The sequence below is a fragment of the Oncorhynchus keta genome, chromosome 35 (assembly GCF_023373465.1).
Source record: "Oncorhynchus keta strain PuntledgeMale-10-30-2019 chromosome 35, Oket_V2, whole genome shotgun sequence".
Lineage (NCBI taxonomy): Eukaryota > Metazoa > Chordata > Actinopteri > Salmoniformes > Salmonidae > Oncorhynchus > Oncorhynchus keta.
The window spans coordinates 6,529,858-6,544,348 of NC_068455.1; the positions used below are offsets into that span (position 1 = coordinate 6,529,858).

Below are 14,491 nucleotides of genomic sequence, written 5' to 3' on the forward strand. Positions count from 1 at the left end.
GGCGGCAGGGTAGCCAAGTGGTTAGAGTGTAGAGGCGGCAGGGTAGCCAAGTGGTTAGAGTGTAGGGGTGGTTAGCGTGTAGGGGTGGCCCTAGTGGTTAGTTAGAGTGCCTAGTGGTTAGTGTGGGGCAGGGTAGCCTAGGGTAGCCAAGGTTAGAGGTTAGAGTGTAGGGGCGGCAGGGGTTAGCGGCAGGTAGCCTAGTGGTTAGTGTAGGGGCGGCAGGGTAGCCAAGTGGTTAGAGTGTAGGGGTGGCGGCAGCGTAGCCTAGTGGTTAGAGTGTAGGGGCGGCAGGGTAGCCAAGTGGTTAGAGTGTAGGGGCGGCAGGGTAGCCAAGTGGTTAGAGTGTAGGGGCGGCAGGGTAGCCAAGTGGTTAGAGTGTAGGGGCGGCAGGGTAGCCTAGTGGTTAGAGTGTAGGGGCGGCAGCGTAGCCAAGTGGTTAGAGTGTAGGGGCGGCAGGGTAGCCTAGTGGTTGGACTAGTAACCGGAAAGTTGCAATGTTCAAACCCCCGAGCTGACAAGGTGCTTTCGTTCTGCCCCTGAACAAGGCAGTTAACCCACTGTTCCCAGGCCGTCATTGAAAATAAGAATTTGTTCTTAACTGACTTGCCTGGTTAAATAAAGGTAATATAAATAAAGGCAAAGAAATGTGCTTAACTCACAATCTGCATGTGTGCAATAATAGTGTTTTAACATGATTTTTGAATGACTACCTCATCTCTGTAAGGTCTGTCAGTCAAGCAGTGAATTTCAACCACGAAGACCAGAGAGGTTTTCCAATGCCTCGCTGAGGGCACCTATTGGTAGATGGGTAAATATATATATATATATTTTTTAAAGCAGACATTGAATATCCCTTTGAGCACTGTGACGTTATTAATTCTACTTTGGATGGTGTATCAATACACCCAGTCACTACAAAGATACAGGCGTCCCTTCCTAACTCAGTTACCGGAGAGGAAGGAAACCACTCATATCAAAATGTTCCAAAACATGCATCCTGTTTGCAATCGTAGAGGAAAACCTGGTTTAGTCTGTTTTCCAACAGACACAGGGAGATGAATTCACCTTTCAGCAAGACCATAACCTAAAACGTCAAATCTACACTGGAGTTGCTCAGCAAGAAGACATGCAATGTTCCTGAGTGGCAGAGTTAATATGTATGAATGTTTTTATTTTATTTTTTTACAAATTTGATCATGTTTCTTCCACTTTGACAGAGTATTTTGTGTAGATCGTTGACCAAAAAAAATACACAATTAAATCCATTTCAATCCCACTTTGTCACACAACAGAATGTAGAACAAGTCAAGGGGTGTGAATACTTTCTGAAGGACCAGTATATATACACAGACCCAGATGTGTGTTCTGAAGGCCCAGTATATATACACAGACCCAGATGTGTGTTCTGAAGGCCCAGTATATATACACAGACCCAGATGTGTGTTCTGAAGGCCCAGTATATATACACAGACCCAGATGTGTGTTCTGAAGGCCCAGTATATATACACAGACCCAGATGTGTGTTCTGAAGGCCCAGTATATATACACAGACCCAGATGTGTGTTCTGAAGGCCCAGTATATATACACAGACCCAGATGTGTGTTCTGAAGGCCCAGTATATATACACAGACCCAGATGTGTGTTCTGAAGGCCCAGTATATATACACAGTGTGTGTTCTGAAGGCCCAGTATATATAGACAGACCCAGATGTGTGTTCTGAAGGCCCAGTATATATACACAGACCCAGATGTGTGTTCTGAATACACAGACCCAGATGTGTGTTCTGAAGGCCCAGTATATATACACAGACCCAGATGTGTGTTCTGAAGGCCCAGTATATATACACAGACCCAGATGTGTGTTCTGAGAGTATATATACACAGACCCAGATGTGTGTTCTGAAGGCCCAGTATATATACACAGACCCAGATGTGTGTTCTAAAATGATGTGTTCTGGTGTGTTCTAAAGGCCCAGTATATATACACAGACCCAGATGTGTGTTCTGAAGGCCCAGTTATATACACAGACCCAGATGTGTGTTCTGAAGGCCCAGTATATATACACAGACCCAGATGTGTGTTCTGAAGGCCCAGTATATATACACAGACCCAGATGTGTTTTCTGAAGGCCAGTATATATACAGGCCCAGTATATATACAGACCCAGATGTGTGTTCTGAAGGCCCAGTATATATACACAGACCCAGATGTGTGTTCTGAAGGCCCAGTATATATACACAGACCCAGATGTGTGTTCTGAAGGCCCAGTATATATACACAGACCCAGATGTGTGTTCTAAAGGCCCAGTATATATACACAGACCCAGATGTGTGTTCTAAAGGCCCAGTATATATACACAGACCCAGATGTGTGTTCTGAAGGCCCAGTATATATACACAGACCCAGATGTTGGGAGGCTTCTCTAAAATGATGTTGGAGGTGGCTTATGGTAGAGAAATGAATATTAAATTCTCTGGCAACAGCTCTGGTGTACATTCCTGCAGTCAGCAAGCCAATTGCTCACTCCCTCAAAACTTGAGACATCTGTGTTGTTTGACAAAACTGCACATTTTAGAGTGGCCTTTTATTGCCCCCAGCACAAGGTGCACCTGTGTAATGATTGTGCTGTTTAATCAGCTTCACCATCACCTGTCAGGTGGATGGATCATCTTGGCAAAGGATAAATTCTCACTAACTGGGATGTAAACACATTTGAGAGAAAAAAGCTTCTTGTGACTGGGAAAATTCTGGGATATTTTATTTTAGCTCATGAAACAACATGGGACCAATACATGTTGCGTTTATATTTTTGTTAAGTGGAGTGCCATCCTCTTTTGTATGGTAATTATACTGCCATCGTGTGGCAATAAGCAGTGTTGCATTCTGAGTTTAGGCCTTTTCCATTGCGTTATCTTGCTGGAAGAGAGGAACAAGTCGGCGGAAAACCTCGCTCTCTCCAGCAGGTGGCGTTTTAATTTAGTTGTTTCAACCATCAAAGCAAGGAGTGTTTGTATGAAGGTCAACGAGTGTCGAATTTAATAAACCAGAAAACATTATGGCTTATTTGCTACGTGAGGTTTATTTGATCAACTATACGTTTTGTAATGCATGAATTGTTACAAGTGTACTGATATAAGTAGGACACGCGACACCCCGGCAACTTTGAGACGAAAAACACTTTACATTGGAGTTGTCTTGCTGAAAGCATAACATCTTTCTCCATTGAATACAGTTGTTTGACATCAAGAACCCAAAGATATACAACGGGGGAGCTAGCCCGCCGTGCCGCTTTGTGGACAACGACTCCCATTGTCAGGGCGGAGAGACATGTACATCTTGTCAATGTATCTATAACATTTGCTGCCCCTCTGACAGCGGGAAGACAGAAATCCGGTCACAGGACTCTTCACGCCACGTCGCCGGTGCTGTACGTCACTATGAGCGTGGGTTTCAAAGTGCACGGAATACCGATATCACTGTGGATTTATATTTTAGAGTTTACAATTGCACTTTAATATCAATACATAATGTTGCTTTATTTGAACTAAAGACAGCTAGCTACCAAGTGGCTGGGCCAGTTTGAACCCAGAAGTGAACGATGTGTGAGGCGTCAAGTTTCGCTTGCTAACCAACCAACAACGTCAAAGCCAATCTACTAATTAGTCATTTTACCTGAAATATGAAATGGATCATGACTCGATTTAATCTACTTTCACTGCGATTGGTTAGTCAACATGCAACATATATTGTATACTGTCAATCACTTAGATAAATTATTTGTGTTTAGATTAACAAAATCAGATTAACTGAGCCTTGCCTGCCCTTTCCCTCTCCATTTTCAGTGACTGTGAACTACAAAATAAATGCAAACCAATACTTCCGGGTCAGTATGATCATCATCAAATCAAATTTATTTATATAGCCCTTCGTACATCAGCTGATATCTCAAAGTGCTGTACAGAAACCCAGCCTAAAACCCCAAACAGCAAGCAATGCAGGTGTAGAAGCACGGTGGCTAGGAAAAACTCCCTAGAAAGGCCAAAACCTAGGAAGAAACCTAGAGAGGAACCAGGCTATGTGGAGTGGCCAGTCCTCTTCTGGCTGTGCCGGGTGGAGAATATAACAGAACATGGCCAAGATGTTCAAATGTTCATAAATGACCAGCATGGTCCAATAATAATAAGGCAGAACAGTTGAAACTGGAGCAGCAGCATGGCCAGGTGGACTGGGGACAGCAAGGTGTCATCATGTCAGGTAGTCCTGGGGCATGGTCCTAGGGCTCAGGTCCTCCGAGAAAGAGAAAGAAAGAGAGGAGAGAATTAGAGAACGCACACTTAGATTCACACAGGACACCGAATAGGACAGGAGAAGTACTCCAGATATAACAAACTGACCCTAGCCCCCCGACACATAAACTACTGCAGCATAAATACTGGAGGCTGAGACTGGAGGGGTCAGGAGACACTGTGGCCCCATCTGAGGACACCCCCGGACAGGGCCAAACAGGAAGGATATAACCCCACCCACTTTGCCAAAGCACAGCTCCCACACCATTAGAGGGATATCTTCAACCACCAACTTAGCATCCTGAGACAAGGCTGAGTATAGCCCACAAAGATCTCCGCCATGGCACAACCCAAGGGGGGGGCGCCAACCGAGACAGGAGGACCACATCAGTGAATCAACCCACTCAGGTGACGCACCCCTTCCAGGGACGGCATGAGAGAGCCCCAGTAAGCCAGTGACTCAGCCCCTGATCATCAATGATCGTGCCTAAATACTTTGATATGCATGCTATGTGTGAGAGTTGTACATTAGTAGACCTCTGCAAACTGTATGTGTGAGAGTTGTACAGTAGTAGACCTCTGCGAGCTGTGTGTGAGAGTTGTACAGTAGTAGACCTCTGCAAACTGTATGTGTGAGAGTTGTACAGTAGTAGACCTCTGCGAGCTGTGTGTGTGAGAGTTGTACATTAGTAGACCTCTGCAAACTGTATGTGTGAGAGTTGTACAGTAGTAGACCTCTGCGAGCTGTGTGTGTGAGAGTTGTACAGTAGTAGACCTCTGCGAGCTGTATGTGTGAGAGTTGTACAGTAGTAGACCTCTGCAAGCTGTATGTGTGAGAGTTGTACATTAGTAGACCTCTGCAAGACAGTAGTAGACCTCTGCGAGCTGTGTGTGAGAGTTGTACAGTAGTAGACCTCTGCGAGCTGTATGTGTGAGAGTTGTACAGTAGTAGACCTCTGCAAGCTGTATGTGTGAGAGTTGTACAGTAGTAGACCTCTGCAAACTGTATGTGTGAGAGTTGTACAGTAGTAGACCTCTGCGAGCTGTATGTGTGAGAGTTGTACAGTAGTAGACCTCTGCAAGCTGTATGTGAGAGTTGTACAGTAGTAGACCTCTGCGAGCTGTATGTGTGTGAGTTGTACAGTAGTAGACCTCTGCGAGCTGTATGTGTGTGAGTTGTACAGTAGTAGACCTCTGCAAGCTGTATGTGTGAGAGCATTTCTGTCTCTCCCAATACTTCACAATATGTAGACTTCTTCAACTACCGCAAACGTACCCATCTGAAGCCAATATGTGTATGACATGGTGTGAGTTTTACAGTATACCTTGCTACCATAAACTGTAAGTGTGTGATCCGCTCTCTCTCTCTCCCAATGTGATTCAAAATAAAATCTTTTTTTTAAAATGACTTTGGTATCAGAGTTGCTGACTTCATTAAAAACTGTTGAGTTGATGGATTTTGGTTTGAATCAAATGAATGAAATGAGTCGGAAGATTCACTTTTTTGACTGAACGAAGTCGACTGGCCGACTGAATGAGCCGACTGGCCGACTGAATGAGCCGACTGGCCGACTGAACGAGCCGACTGGACGAGTCGAATGGACGAGTCGACTGGACAGGCCGAATGGACGACTGAACGAGTCGACTGGACGACTGAACGAGCCGACTGGACGACTGAACGAGCCAAACTTCCTATCACTAATACTCTGCTTGTTCTCAACGCAGTTTTTAAATATTTATTTAAATAATATAAGAAAATATAAAAAACATGATATTTATCTAGAAAACAGTACAAGGAGGATGGTGTTCAAATATAGACCTGAACATATTTGGTTTATTCTGTATTCTATTGAAATGCAACAGGACACACAGGAGAACACTTAGAAGGTGGTTTGACATAAATTGTCATTGTTCTCAAGTCTGTCGTTTCACTGTGTGGGCCAACGTCACCTCTGCTGGGTGTGAGCTGAGATATACCCCCCACCGTGTCATGTACCACCGCCCACCGGTGAGCTGTACCGCCCCCCACCGTGTCATGTACCACCGCCCACCGGTGAGCTATACCGCCCCCCACCGTGTCATGTACCACCGCCCACCGGTGAGCTGTACCGCCCCCCACCGTGTCATGTACCACCGCCCACCGGTGAGCTATACCACCGCCCACCGGGAGAAACGCTGTTTACAGAGTCTCCCGACTAGTGGTTTTCAGTGTTGAAAACACAACACCAAGTGGACATCTATCCGGTCAGCTGTTTTGAGAGTCAAACTCGGAATCATTTAAAAAAATAAAAAAAGATCACAAGGATATCATCATCACCAACAGTAGGATTCAACGTAAATCATAGATAGACACGTTACACAAATTGCTACCTTCTTGTACCCAGCTTTTAGTTCGCACGAATCAGCAAGCTGATTACAATGGGATCCAGAGCGTCAACGTTACTGAGAGAGGAGGAGATTGAAGAAATTAAAAAAGAGACCGGCTGTAAGTTAAATGGTCCACATTTACCAATGTCTGTTAACTAGCTGGTCAACGTAGTGCTAACTAACTTGCTAGATAGCATTATTAGTCTGTAGTCAACTAGCAGTTAGATGACAAACTCGCACTCTAGAGTAACCTGGTTAACTATATATTTTTTAGCTAGTTGGATTAGTGTTTGTACATTACACCAGTACGTACTAGTTAGTGTGTTGTGGTGAGATGTTATGTGTTTCTCTTGTCCCTTGAAATGAGCTGATCTGTGGACTGAACAGAGACATGTCAGTATTATAGTGTGACTTCACACTGTTCTCCATCTGGTTCCTGGGCTGTACTATAAACCCCATACATATGCGTTGTTCCAGGAGATCACAGCATAGAAATTATGAACACATTTGGTTAATTTAAAAGAGACAAACTATACATTTCCTTCTCAGTTACATTATTTTTGTTGTTGTACTTTAGCAGGCGCTTTTATCCAGTGTGACTTAGTTGGTGCACCCATCTAGGTGAGACAACCACACGTAGTAAGGACGTTTTTCCCCCCCTCAAAAGTAGCGCTTAGTAAAGTCAGTGCTATAGTATGCTACATTACTGTACTCCTTTGTGTTTAAAAGGTTGTATGTAGTATGTTGAGACGTGAGGCATTTAGAAACATAGTCCCAACAATCTTGTCACTTTGTGTTTCTTTGTAGTTTCCCACAGCCAGATCACCCGGCTCTACAGTCGCTTTACCAGCTTGGACAAAGGAGAGAACGGCACGCTCAGGTACAGCAGCACTGGAATATACACATATACATACGTGTGTGTGTGTGTGTGAAATTCTTTGTGAAACACTCAGTAACTACTGAAATAACCAGAAGGTGGATATGAGATGTCTGCAAGACATTGGTTCATGATTACCCTTCCTCTCAGCATTTACTTCCCCTGTAACATCATCAGAGCCAACTGGGTAATATGCAGGGAAACTGTCTGCCAACCAGTGAATATCGCCGAGAGGCAAGTGACCATTTTCCCTACTTGAAAGTGGCAATGCGAGTATATTCTGAGCCCGTGTGGTTTTGAAAATTGCGTGCACATTTTTTTAAGTTTGTAGACTCCGTTCTGTGCGCACACAATTCCGTTGGACAAAAGGCTTTCCTCTTGGCTCACATCCTGACGACACCGCCCGTATGACGTGCGCGAGCGTTCCAAAATAAATGTATGCGCAGCTGGTTTGGGTTCCGTGTCGGGCATAACCTACAGTGGTGTATTTTACCACTGGGTAAGAAGGTCTAGAACCATATTTTTTTTGGTTTTTGTCCTGGGTGTCGGTCTAGTCTGACAACACTGTTTGTATTATCAACAGCAGCAGTTGCTTGAGTCTGTGTGACTGGCCCTCACTACATAGACATCTCCTCCCGGTCAGATCTAGTGCACGCGTGACAGCAAACGTTAGACTAGATAGACCGTATTGACTGTTCTCAATGTTCCCTCCCTTTCGGACCTTCAGAGGAAAAATGGTCACCTTTTAATCACAGCACTTCTATCTCTCCCAGCCACACATTTTACTCCCATTTTCACCAGTGTCTTTGAAATGTTACTGACTATTAAGCTGGGGGTGTGGGTCAGTTTCAGGTGACTGTAAACACTTGAATGTAGGCACACTACTGCCTGTTTACACATAGCCAGTTCTGTGTCCTCTCTCACCGAAGCATCCAGTCTGCATTATGGTATACAGTGGGCCTGGCTAAAGCCAGTGTGATGAATCCAAGGTGACTTGGGTCCTAATCATTCATCAGTTGACACAACACTACAGCCACGTCCACTCCCCTGAGCTGAATACCTCACCCGCAGACACACACACACACACACACACACACACACACACCACCTTGGCCACGTCCGCTCACCCAAGCAGACTCTCGATGTCGATTTGACTGTTCAAGACGCAGCGAGTCGACATTTGTAATCAAAGCATACGACCAAATTAACATTTGAATCATTGTCATATGATCACACTATTCCGTGTCCTGTCAGTGATATCCGTCCATTTATCAGGTAGTGTGATGTGGGGACTAATTATTCGCCTCCGAGACCTTTTATAGATCAACATTCCATTTCAAATCAAATCAAATCAAATTGTATTTGTCACATGGTTAGCAGATGTTAATGCGAGTGTAGCGAAATGCTTGTGCTTCTAGTTCCGACCATGCAGTGACATTCCATTTTGTTGTCACGGTGTTCATCTTAACTGGCCTCACACTGAGTCTGTCTGGTTTGTGTAGTCGGGAGGATTTCCAACGGATACCAGAGTTGGCCATCAATCCTCTGGGAGACAGAATCATCAATGCCTTCTTTCCTGAGGGGTGAGTCGTCTCTGTGCCCTTCACTGTTTTCCTCAAGGTTGCGCATTGCCGGGAGTCACTCTTACTACAATAACAACAACAACCATTTTTAGTTACACATTAAACATATGTTAAACATTTATTTTGTTGGAACAGGGTTACAAATGAATGGTTTGTGTGTATTTGACAACTATTTAAAAGTTTAAGAGAAAACGGCACATTTTAAAGCTAGTTTCTGTACACATGGTGGTTTTGGATCTTTGAAATGGACATGGAAGTTCCGTGTTTTATTGACAACATGACATAGATCGGCTTCTATCATTACATTCCCAACACGACCAGTGTGTAGGCGACTTAAATCTAGCTGTGGCTTACAGTGGTTACTGATCGTCTGGAGTCTAGAGCGCGTCTGGTTCACAGCAGTTCCACTGCAGATTGCTGCATTATAGCCTGGTCCTAGATCTATTTTGTGCTGTCTTGACCACTTGTATGGTTATTTTCACCATAGAATATAGTAAGAAGGCACAAACGGATCTTGAACCAGGCTAGAGCATGACTGGAGAACAGCTGTCCAATCGGGACAGGGGTCTGTTGTCTGCAGTGTGGCCGTCAGTGGCATCACACCGACCCTTGGTTTAGTGTGTTTGTTCAAGGCACTTCTCAACGAATGACCCACGTCTGTCTGTCAGGTTAGACTGAGACGTTGCGTGCCAGAATGAACTGGCCTGGTAGAAGAGGGTCACATTGGTTCTTGAGGTGTAGTGACCTCGAGTCTTAACTTGGTGAAGGACTGTTTTACTGTATGGCTAGGAAGCAAATTATACAGTTTAAGCTTTCACTACCGTACCCTAGAAATGATGCTCAGTCTTATATGTAGGCCTCTGTAGTAGCCTACCGATTTTGAGTGGTGCTTGACTGGAGTAATTGTTATTTGACCGTGATGAAGGATTATTTATGAAATGGGCGTCAGTAACTGTTACTTTCACCCCACTTGGTCGGACAGGGAGGACCAGGTCAACTTCAGGGGCTTCATGAGGACGCTGGCTCACTTCCGTCCCATAGAAGACAACGAGAAGAACAAGGACCCCATTGCCTCCGAGCCGCTCAACAGCAGGAGCAATAAACTGCTCTGTGAGTCAGAGGCTAGGCCCTAGCCTGGTCACCGGTGTGTTTGTACTGTCTTGTCAACAAGATGGCACAAACAGTCTGGGCACATCTAGCTTGGATCCCAGAACACTTGAGTATTTCTCTATCACCTTCTTCCACTATTCTTTATTTAAAAAGAGCTTGACTTTATTTTGATGATGGACGTTAAAATGCTTTTTGAAATGATGACTTAACATTTCAATTCTTCCATCTCTTCTCCAGTTGCTTTCAGGCTGTACGACCTGGACAGAGATGATAAGATCTCCCGTGACGAGCTGCTACAGGTCAGGATGGGGTCAGGGTTCAAAGTACACACTCTTGGGGGCTGCCCAACATTTGTATTTATATTTTTTAAAGTCTGATGTTTTTAGGCGGTAAGTCTCAAGACCTCAAATGCGTATTGCCATCGGAGAATCGGGGCGTTACTGTTGTGGAGTATATATCAGGAGAATAAATACATAGATCTACACTAGAGCTGAATAACAATCTCCAAGGGAGAGATTCTGCTGAAAACAGAGAGACCTTTGTCTTAGATTTGTTACGCAAGTCATGTTGTAATCTGAGCCTACTGGAGTAAATATAGACACTGCCAAGGAAGAAAGGGCTCTTTTAGTGATCAGAATATTTTTATTATTGAACTTCTAGAACATTTAAATTCAAAGGAAGGGGAAGTTGCCATGTACTGAGACAATTGTGTAACTTTCCAACCCCAACGAAATGTTTTGGGCTACTTTTTGTGCAACCCTCCTCTTCTGCAATCTCTCCTGGGCCGTGTCTAGGTGGGCCGTGCCCAATGAATTATGACCTGTGTGTCTAGGTGGGCAGTGCCCAATGATGTACGACCTGTGTGTCTAGGTAGGTAGTGCCCAATGATGTACGACCTGTGTGTCTAGGTAGGTAGTGCCCAATGATGTACGACCTGTGTGTCTAGGTGGGTAGTGCCCAATGATGTACGACCTGTGTGTCTAGGTAGGTAGTGCCCAATGAAGTACGACCTGTGTGTCTAGGTGGGCAGTGCCCAATGAATTACGACCTGTGTGTCTAGGTGGGTAGTGCCCAATGATGTACGACCTGTGTGTCTAGGTGGGCAGTTCCCAATGATGTACGACCAGTGTGTCTAGGTAGGTAGTGCCCAATGATGTACGACCTGTGTGTCTAGGTAGGTAGTGCCCAATGATGTGTGTGTCTAGGTAGGTAGTGCGACCTGTGTGTCTAGGTAGGTAGGTAGGTAGTGCCCAATGATGTACGACCTGTGTGTGTGTCTAGGTGGGCAGTGCCCAATGATGTACGACCTGTGTGTCTAGGTAGGTAGTGCCCAATGATGTACGACCTGTGTGTCTAGGTAGGTAGTGCCCAATGATGTACGACCTGTGTGTCTAGGTGGGCAGTTCCCAATGATGTACGACCAGTGTGTCTAGGTAGGTAGTGCCCAATGATGTACGACCTGTGTGTCTAGGTAGGTAGTGCCCAATGAATTATGACCTGTGTGTCTAGGTAGGTAGTGCCCAATGAAACCTGTTTGGTAGTGCCCAATGATGACTGTGTGTCTAGGTACCCCCCCTGAAAATTAAGTGTTTTTGCTTGTATTGTTTTTACACTTATATTCAGTGTTTATATTTACTACATTTAGGTCATCTTGTACTTAACATCTCTGGTGTTAAGACTTAGAGAACTGTACATTTTAGACCCCAAGGAACTTTGTCAACATATTTCAGGTTCTTAGAACGATGGTTGCTGTGAACATGTTTTATTCCAGGTTCTTAGAATGATGGTTGCTGTGAACATGTTTTATTCCAGGTTCTTAGAATGATGGTTGCTGTGAACATGTTTTATTCCAGGTTCTTAGAATGATGGTTGCTGTGAACATGTTTTATTCCAGGTTCTTAGAATGATGGTTGCTGTGAACATGTTTTATTCCAGGTTCTTAGAATGATGGTTGCTGTGAACATGTTTTATTCCAGGTTCTTAGAATGATGGTTGCTGTGAACATGTTTTATTCCAGGTTCTTAGAATGATGGTTGCTGTGAACATGTTTTATTCCAGGTTCTTAGAATGATGGTTGCTGTGAACATGTTTTATTCCAGGTTCTTAGAATGATGGTTGCTGTGAACATGTTTTATTCCAGGTTCTTAGAATGATGGTTGGTGTGAACATTTCTGACGAGCAGCTGGGCAGCATCGCTGATAGGACCATCCAGGAGGCCGACCAGAATGGAGACAACTCCATTTCCTTTAATGAGTTCATCAAGGTTGGAAACTTTTTATATTTTGTATATTTGGAAACATGAACTATTACCTAACCTAGAATCAGTGTGAATTATACCGTGGTGTTCAGGGCCGTTATCAGCACAGGACCTCCTGTGTAACAAATAGTGAAGATACAATTAGCAACAACAAAAATAATATATATATATATATATATATGCGCGCATAATTTATTTCCTAGTCAGGATGTTTTCATCTTTTTTTAGTCAAACAAATCAAAATCAAATGTTTTTATTTATTTTTTAAAGGGACATCTGTTACAAAACAAGCGAGTGTTTTAGAATTACACTGAACAAAATAATACACAGTGTTGGTGCCATATTTCACGAGCTGGGGGGCTGACTTTTTCCAGACGCACAAAAAAGCTTACATCTCAAATGTTGTTCACCAGTGTGTTTACATCCCTGTTAGTGAGTATTTCTCCTTTGCCAAGAAAATCCATCCACCCTGACAGGTGTGGCATATCAAGAAGCTGATTAAACAGCATGATCATTACACAGGTGCACCTTGTGCTGGGGACTAAAAGGCCTCTTTTGCGCAAATTTGTCACAACACAAATGCCACCGACGTCTCACGTTTTGAGGGAGTGTGCAATTTGCATGCTGACTGCAGGAATGTTCACCAAGAGCTGTTGCCAGACAATGTAATGTCCATTTCTCTACCAAAAGCCGCCAGGGAAACCTGAAAAGGGGCTTCGATATGAGACTCTCCAGGGATGACGAGTGTAGCCACACTTATTATTATTATTTATCCATGATCGAGGGCTGGGGATGTTTGTTTAATTAGGAATATGTTTTTATATTTACCACTAGCAGTACAAATTGCGTTTTAATCAAAGTTTGACTTTGTTGCATTTAGTGGGACCCATGTCTCATTCAGGGGAGACCCTCGGGCCCCCTCTAATTCGCAGTTTGCCTGAAATGTACATTTATGTTGTCAGTTCTACAGTACTGACTGTGTTGCGTTGAGTCCCCTGTTGGTATTTAGAGAAGGTGTGTTTGTGAGTTAAACTGAGGTAACGTAGTATAATGTTAATCACTGCAGGTGTTGATGGTCTTGTTAGACCGAGGTAATGTCTCATGTTGTGCTTAATGGCCCGTGTTGTTGTCGTCCTCAGGTACTGGAGAAGGTGGACGTGGAACAGAAGATGAGCATCCGCTTCCTGCACTGAGACACTAATGGGCTTCCTGACAGGACTGTCTCTGATTGGACCCCATTCTGACAGGACTGTCTCCAATTGGCTGGACCCTCCACCTTCACAATGCCCGTTGGACCAAGACCCAAGCTGTGTCCCAAATGGCACCCTATTCTCTATGTAGTGCACTACTTTTGACCAGTGCCCATAGGGCTCTGTTATGTAGTGCACTCATTTTGTTTAGGTCCCAAGTCAAAAGTAGTGCACTACATAGCAAATAAGATGCCGTTTTGGACGCAGCCTCACACCCATCTCAACACTATGCACTCGCTCTCTGACTCCTCCTCCAGTACTATGCTCTCTCTCTGACCCCTCCTCCAGTACTATGCGCTCTCTCTGACCCCTCCTCCACTACTATGCTCTCTCTCTCTGACTCTTCCTCCAGTACTATGCTCTCTCTCTCTGACCCCTCCTCCACTACTATGCTCTCTCTGACTCTTCCTCCAGTACTATGCTCTCTCTCTCTGACTCTTCCTCCAGTACTGTGCTCTCTCTCTGACTCCTCCTCCAGTACTACGCTCTCTCTCTGACTCCTCCTCCAGTACTACGCTCTCTCTCTGACTCTTCCTCCAGTACTATGCTCTCTCTCTCTGACTCTTCCTCCAGTACTATGCTCTCTCTCTCTGACTCTTCCTCCAGTACTATGCTCTCTCTCTCTCTCTGACTCTTCCTCCAGTACTATGCTCTCTCTCTCTCTCTGACTCTTCCTCCAGTACTATGCTCTCTCTCTCTCTGACTCTTCCTCCAGTACTATGCTCTCTCTCTCTCTCTGACTCTTCCTCCAGTACTAT

General features: G+C 44.4%; 1 protein-coding gene and 3 long non-coding RNA genes across 6 annotated transcripts; 2 read left to right on the forward strand and 2 right to left on the reverse strand.

Moving 5' to 3' along the window:
* Positions 1–5,175: 5,175 nt before the first annotated feature.
* LOC127915571 (uncharacterized) lies at positions 5,176–5,766 on the reverse strand. Its single transcript, XR_008091365.1, has 3 exons — positions 5,482–5,766; positions 5,364–5,401; positions 5,176–5,283 (listed from the first exon to the last, which is right to left on the reverse strand). It is a non-coding gene; the product is annotated as an uncharacterized LOC127915571 (long non-coding RNA).
* A 699-nt stretch (positions 5,767–6,465) lies between these two features.
* LOC118368027 (calcineurin B homologous protein 1) lies at positions 6,466–14,491 on the forward strand. Its single transcript, XM_052496209.1, has 7 exons — positions 6,466–6,774; positions 7,464–7,536; positions 9,036–9,116; positions 10,099–10,226; positions 10,464–10,525; positions 12,367–12,489; positions 13,623–14,491. The coding sequence occupies exons 1-7, from the start codon at positions 6,708–6,710 to the stop codon at positions 13,674–13,676; spliced, it is 588 nt and encodes a 195-aa protein (XP_052352169.1). The 5' UTR covers positions 6,466–6,707; the 3' UTR covers positions 13,677–14,491.
* Positions 11,044–11,711, forward strand: LOC127915776 (uncharacterized). Of its 2 annotated transcripts, none has more exons than XR_008092126.1 (3): positions 11,044–11,172; positions 11,508–11,621; positions 11,660–11,711. It is a non-coding gene; the product is annotated as an uncharacterized LOC127915776 (long non-coding RNA). The 2 variants fall into 2 exon arrangements; XR_008092124.1 differs by having other exon boundaries at positions 11,109–11,210.
* LOC127915777 (uncharacterized) lies at positions 11,132–11,748 on the reverse strand. Of its 2 annotated transcripts, XR_008092128.1 has the most exons (4): positions 11,724–11,748; positions 11,534–11,609; positions 11,275–11,388; positions 11,132–11,198 (listed from the first exon to the last, which is right to left on the reverse strand). It is a non-coding gene; the product is annotated as an uncharacterized LOC127915777 (long non-coding RNA). The 2 variants fall into 2 exon arrangements; XR_008092127.1 differs by lacking the exon at positions 11,724–11,748 and having other exon boundaries at positions 11,534–11,668.

What these genes read in the sequence shown, in the direction of transcription:
- LOC118368027 (XM_052496209.1), top strand. Translation starts at nt 6,708, where the DNA reads ATGGGATCCAGAGCGTCAACGTTACTGAGAGAGGAGGAGATTGAAGAA. An exon ending in AATGCCTTCTTTCCTGAGGG is followed by an intron (nt 9,117 to 10,098) that starts GTGAGTCGTCTC and finishes TTGGTCGGACAG; the next exon opens with GGAGGACCAGGTCAACTTCA. An exon ending in CCCGTGACGAGCTGCTACAG is followed by an intron (nt 10,526 to 12,366) that starts GTCAGGATGGGG and finishes GTTTTATTCCAG; the next exon opens with GTTCTTAGAATGATGGTTGG.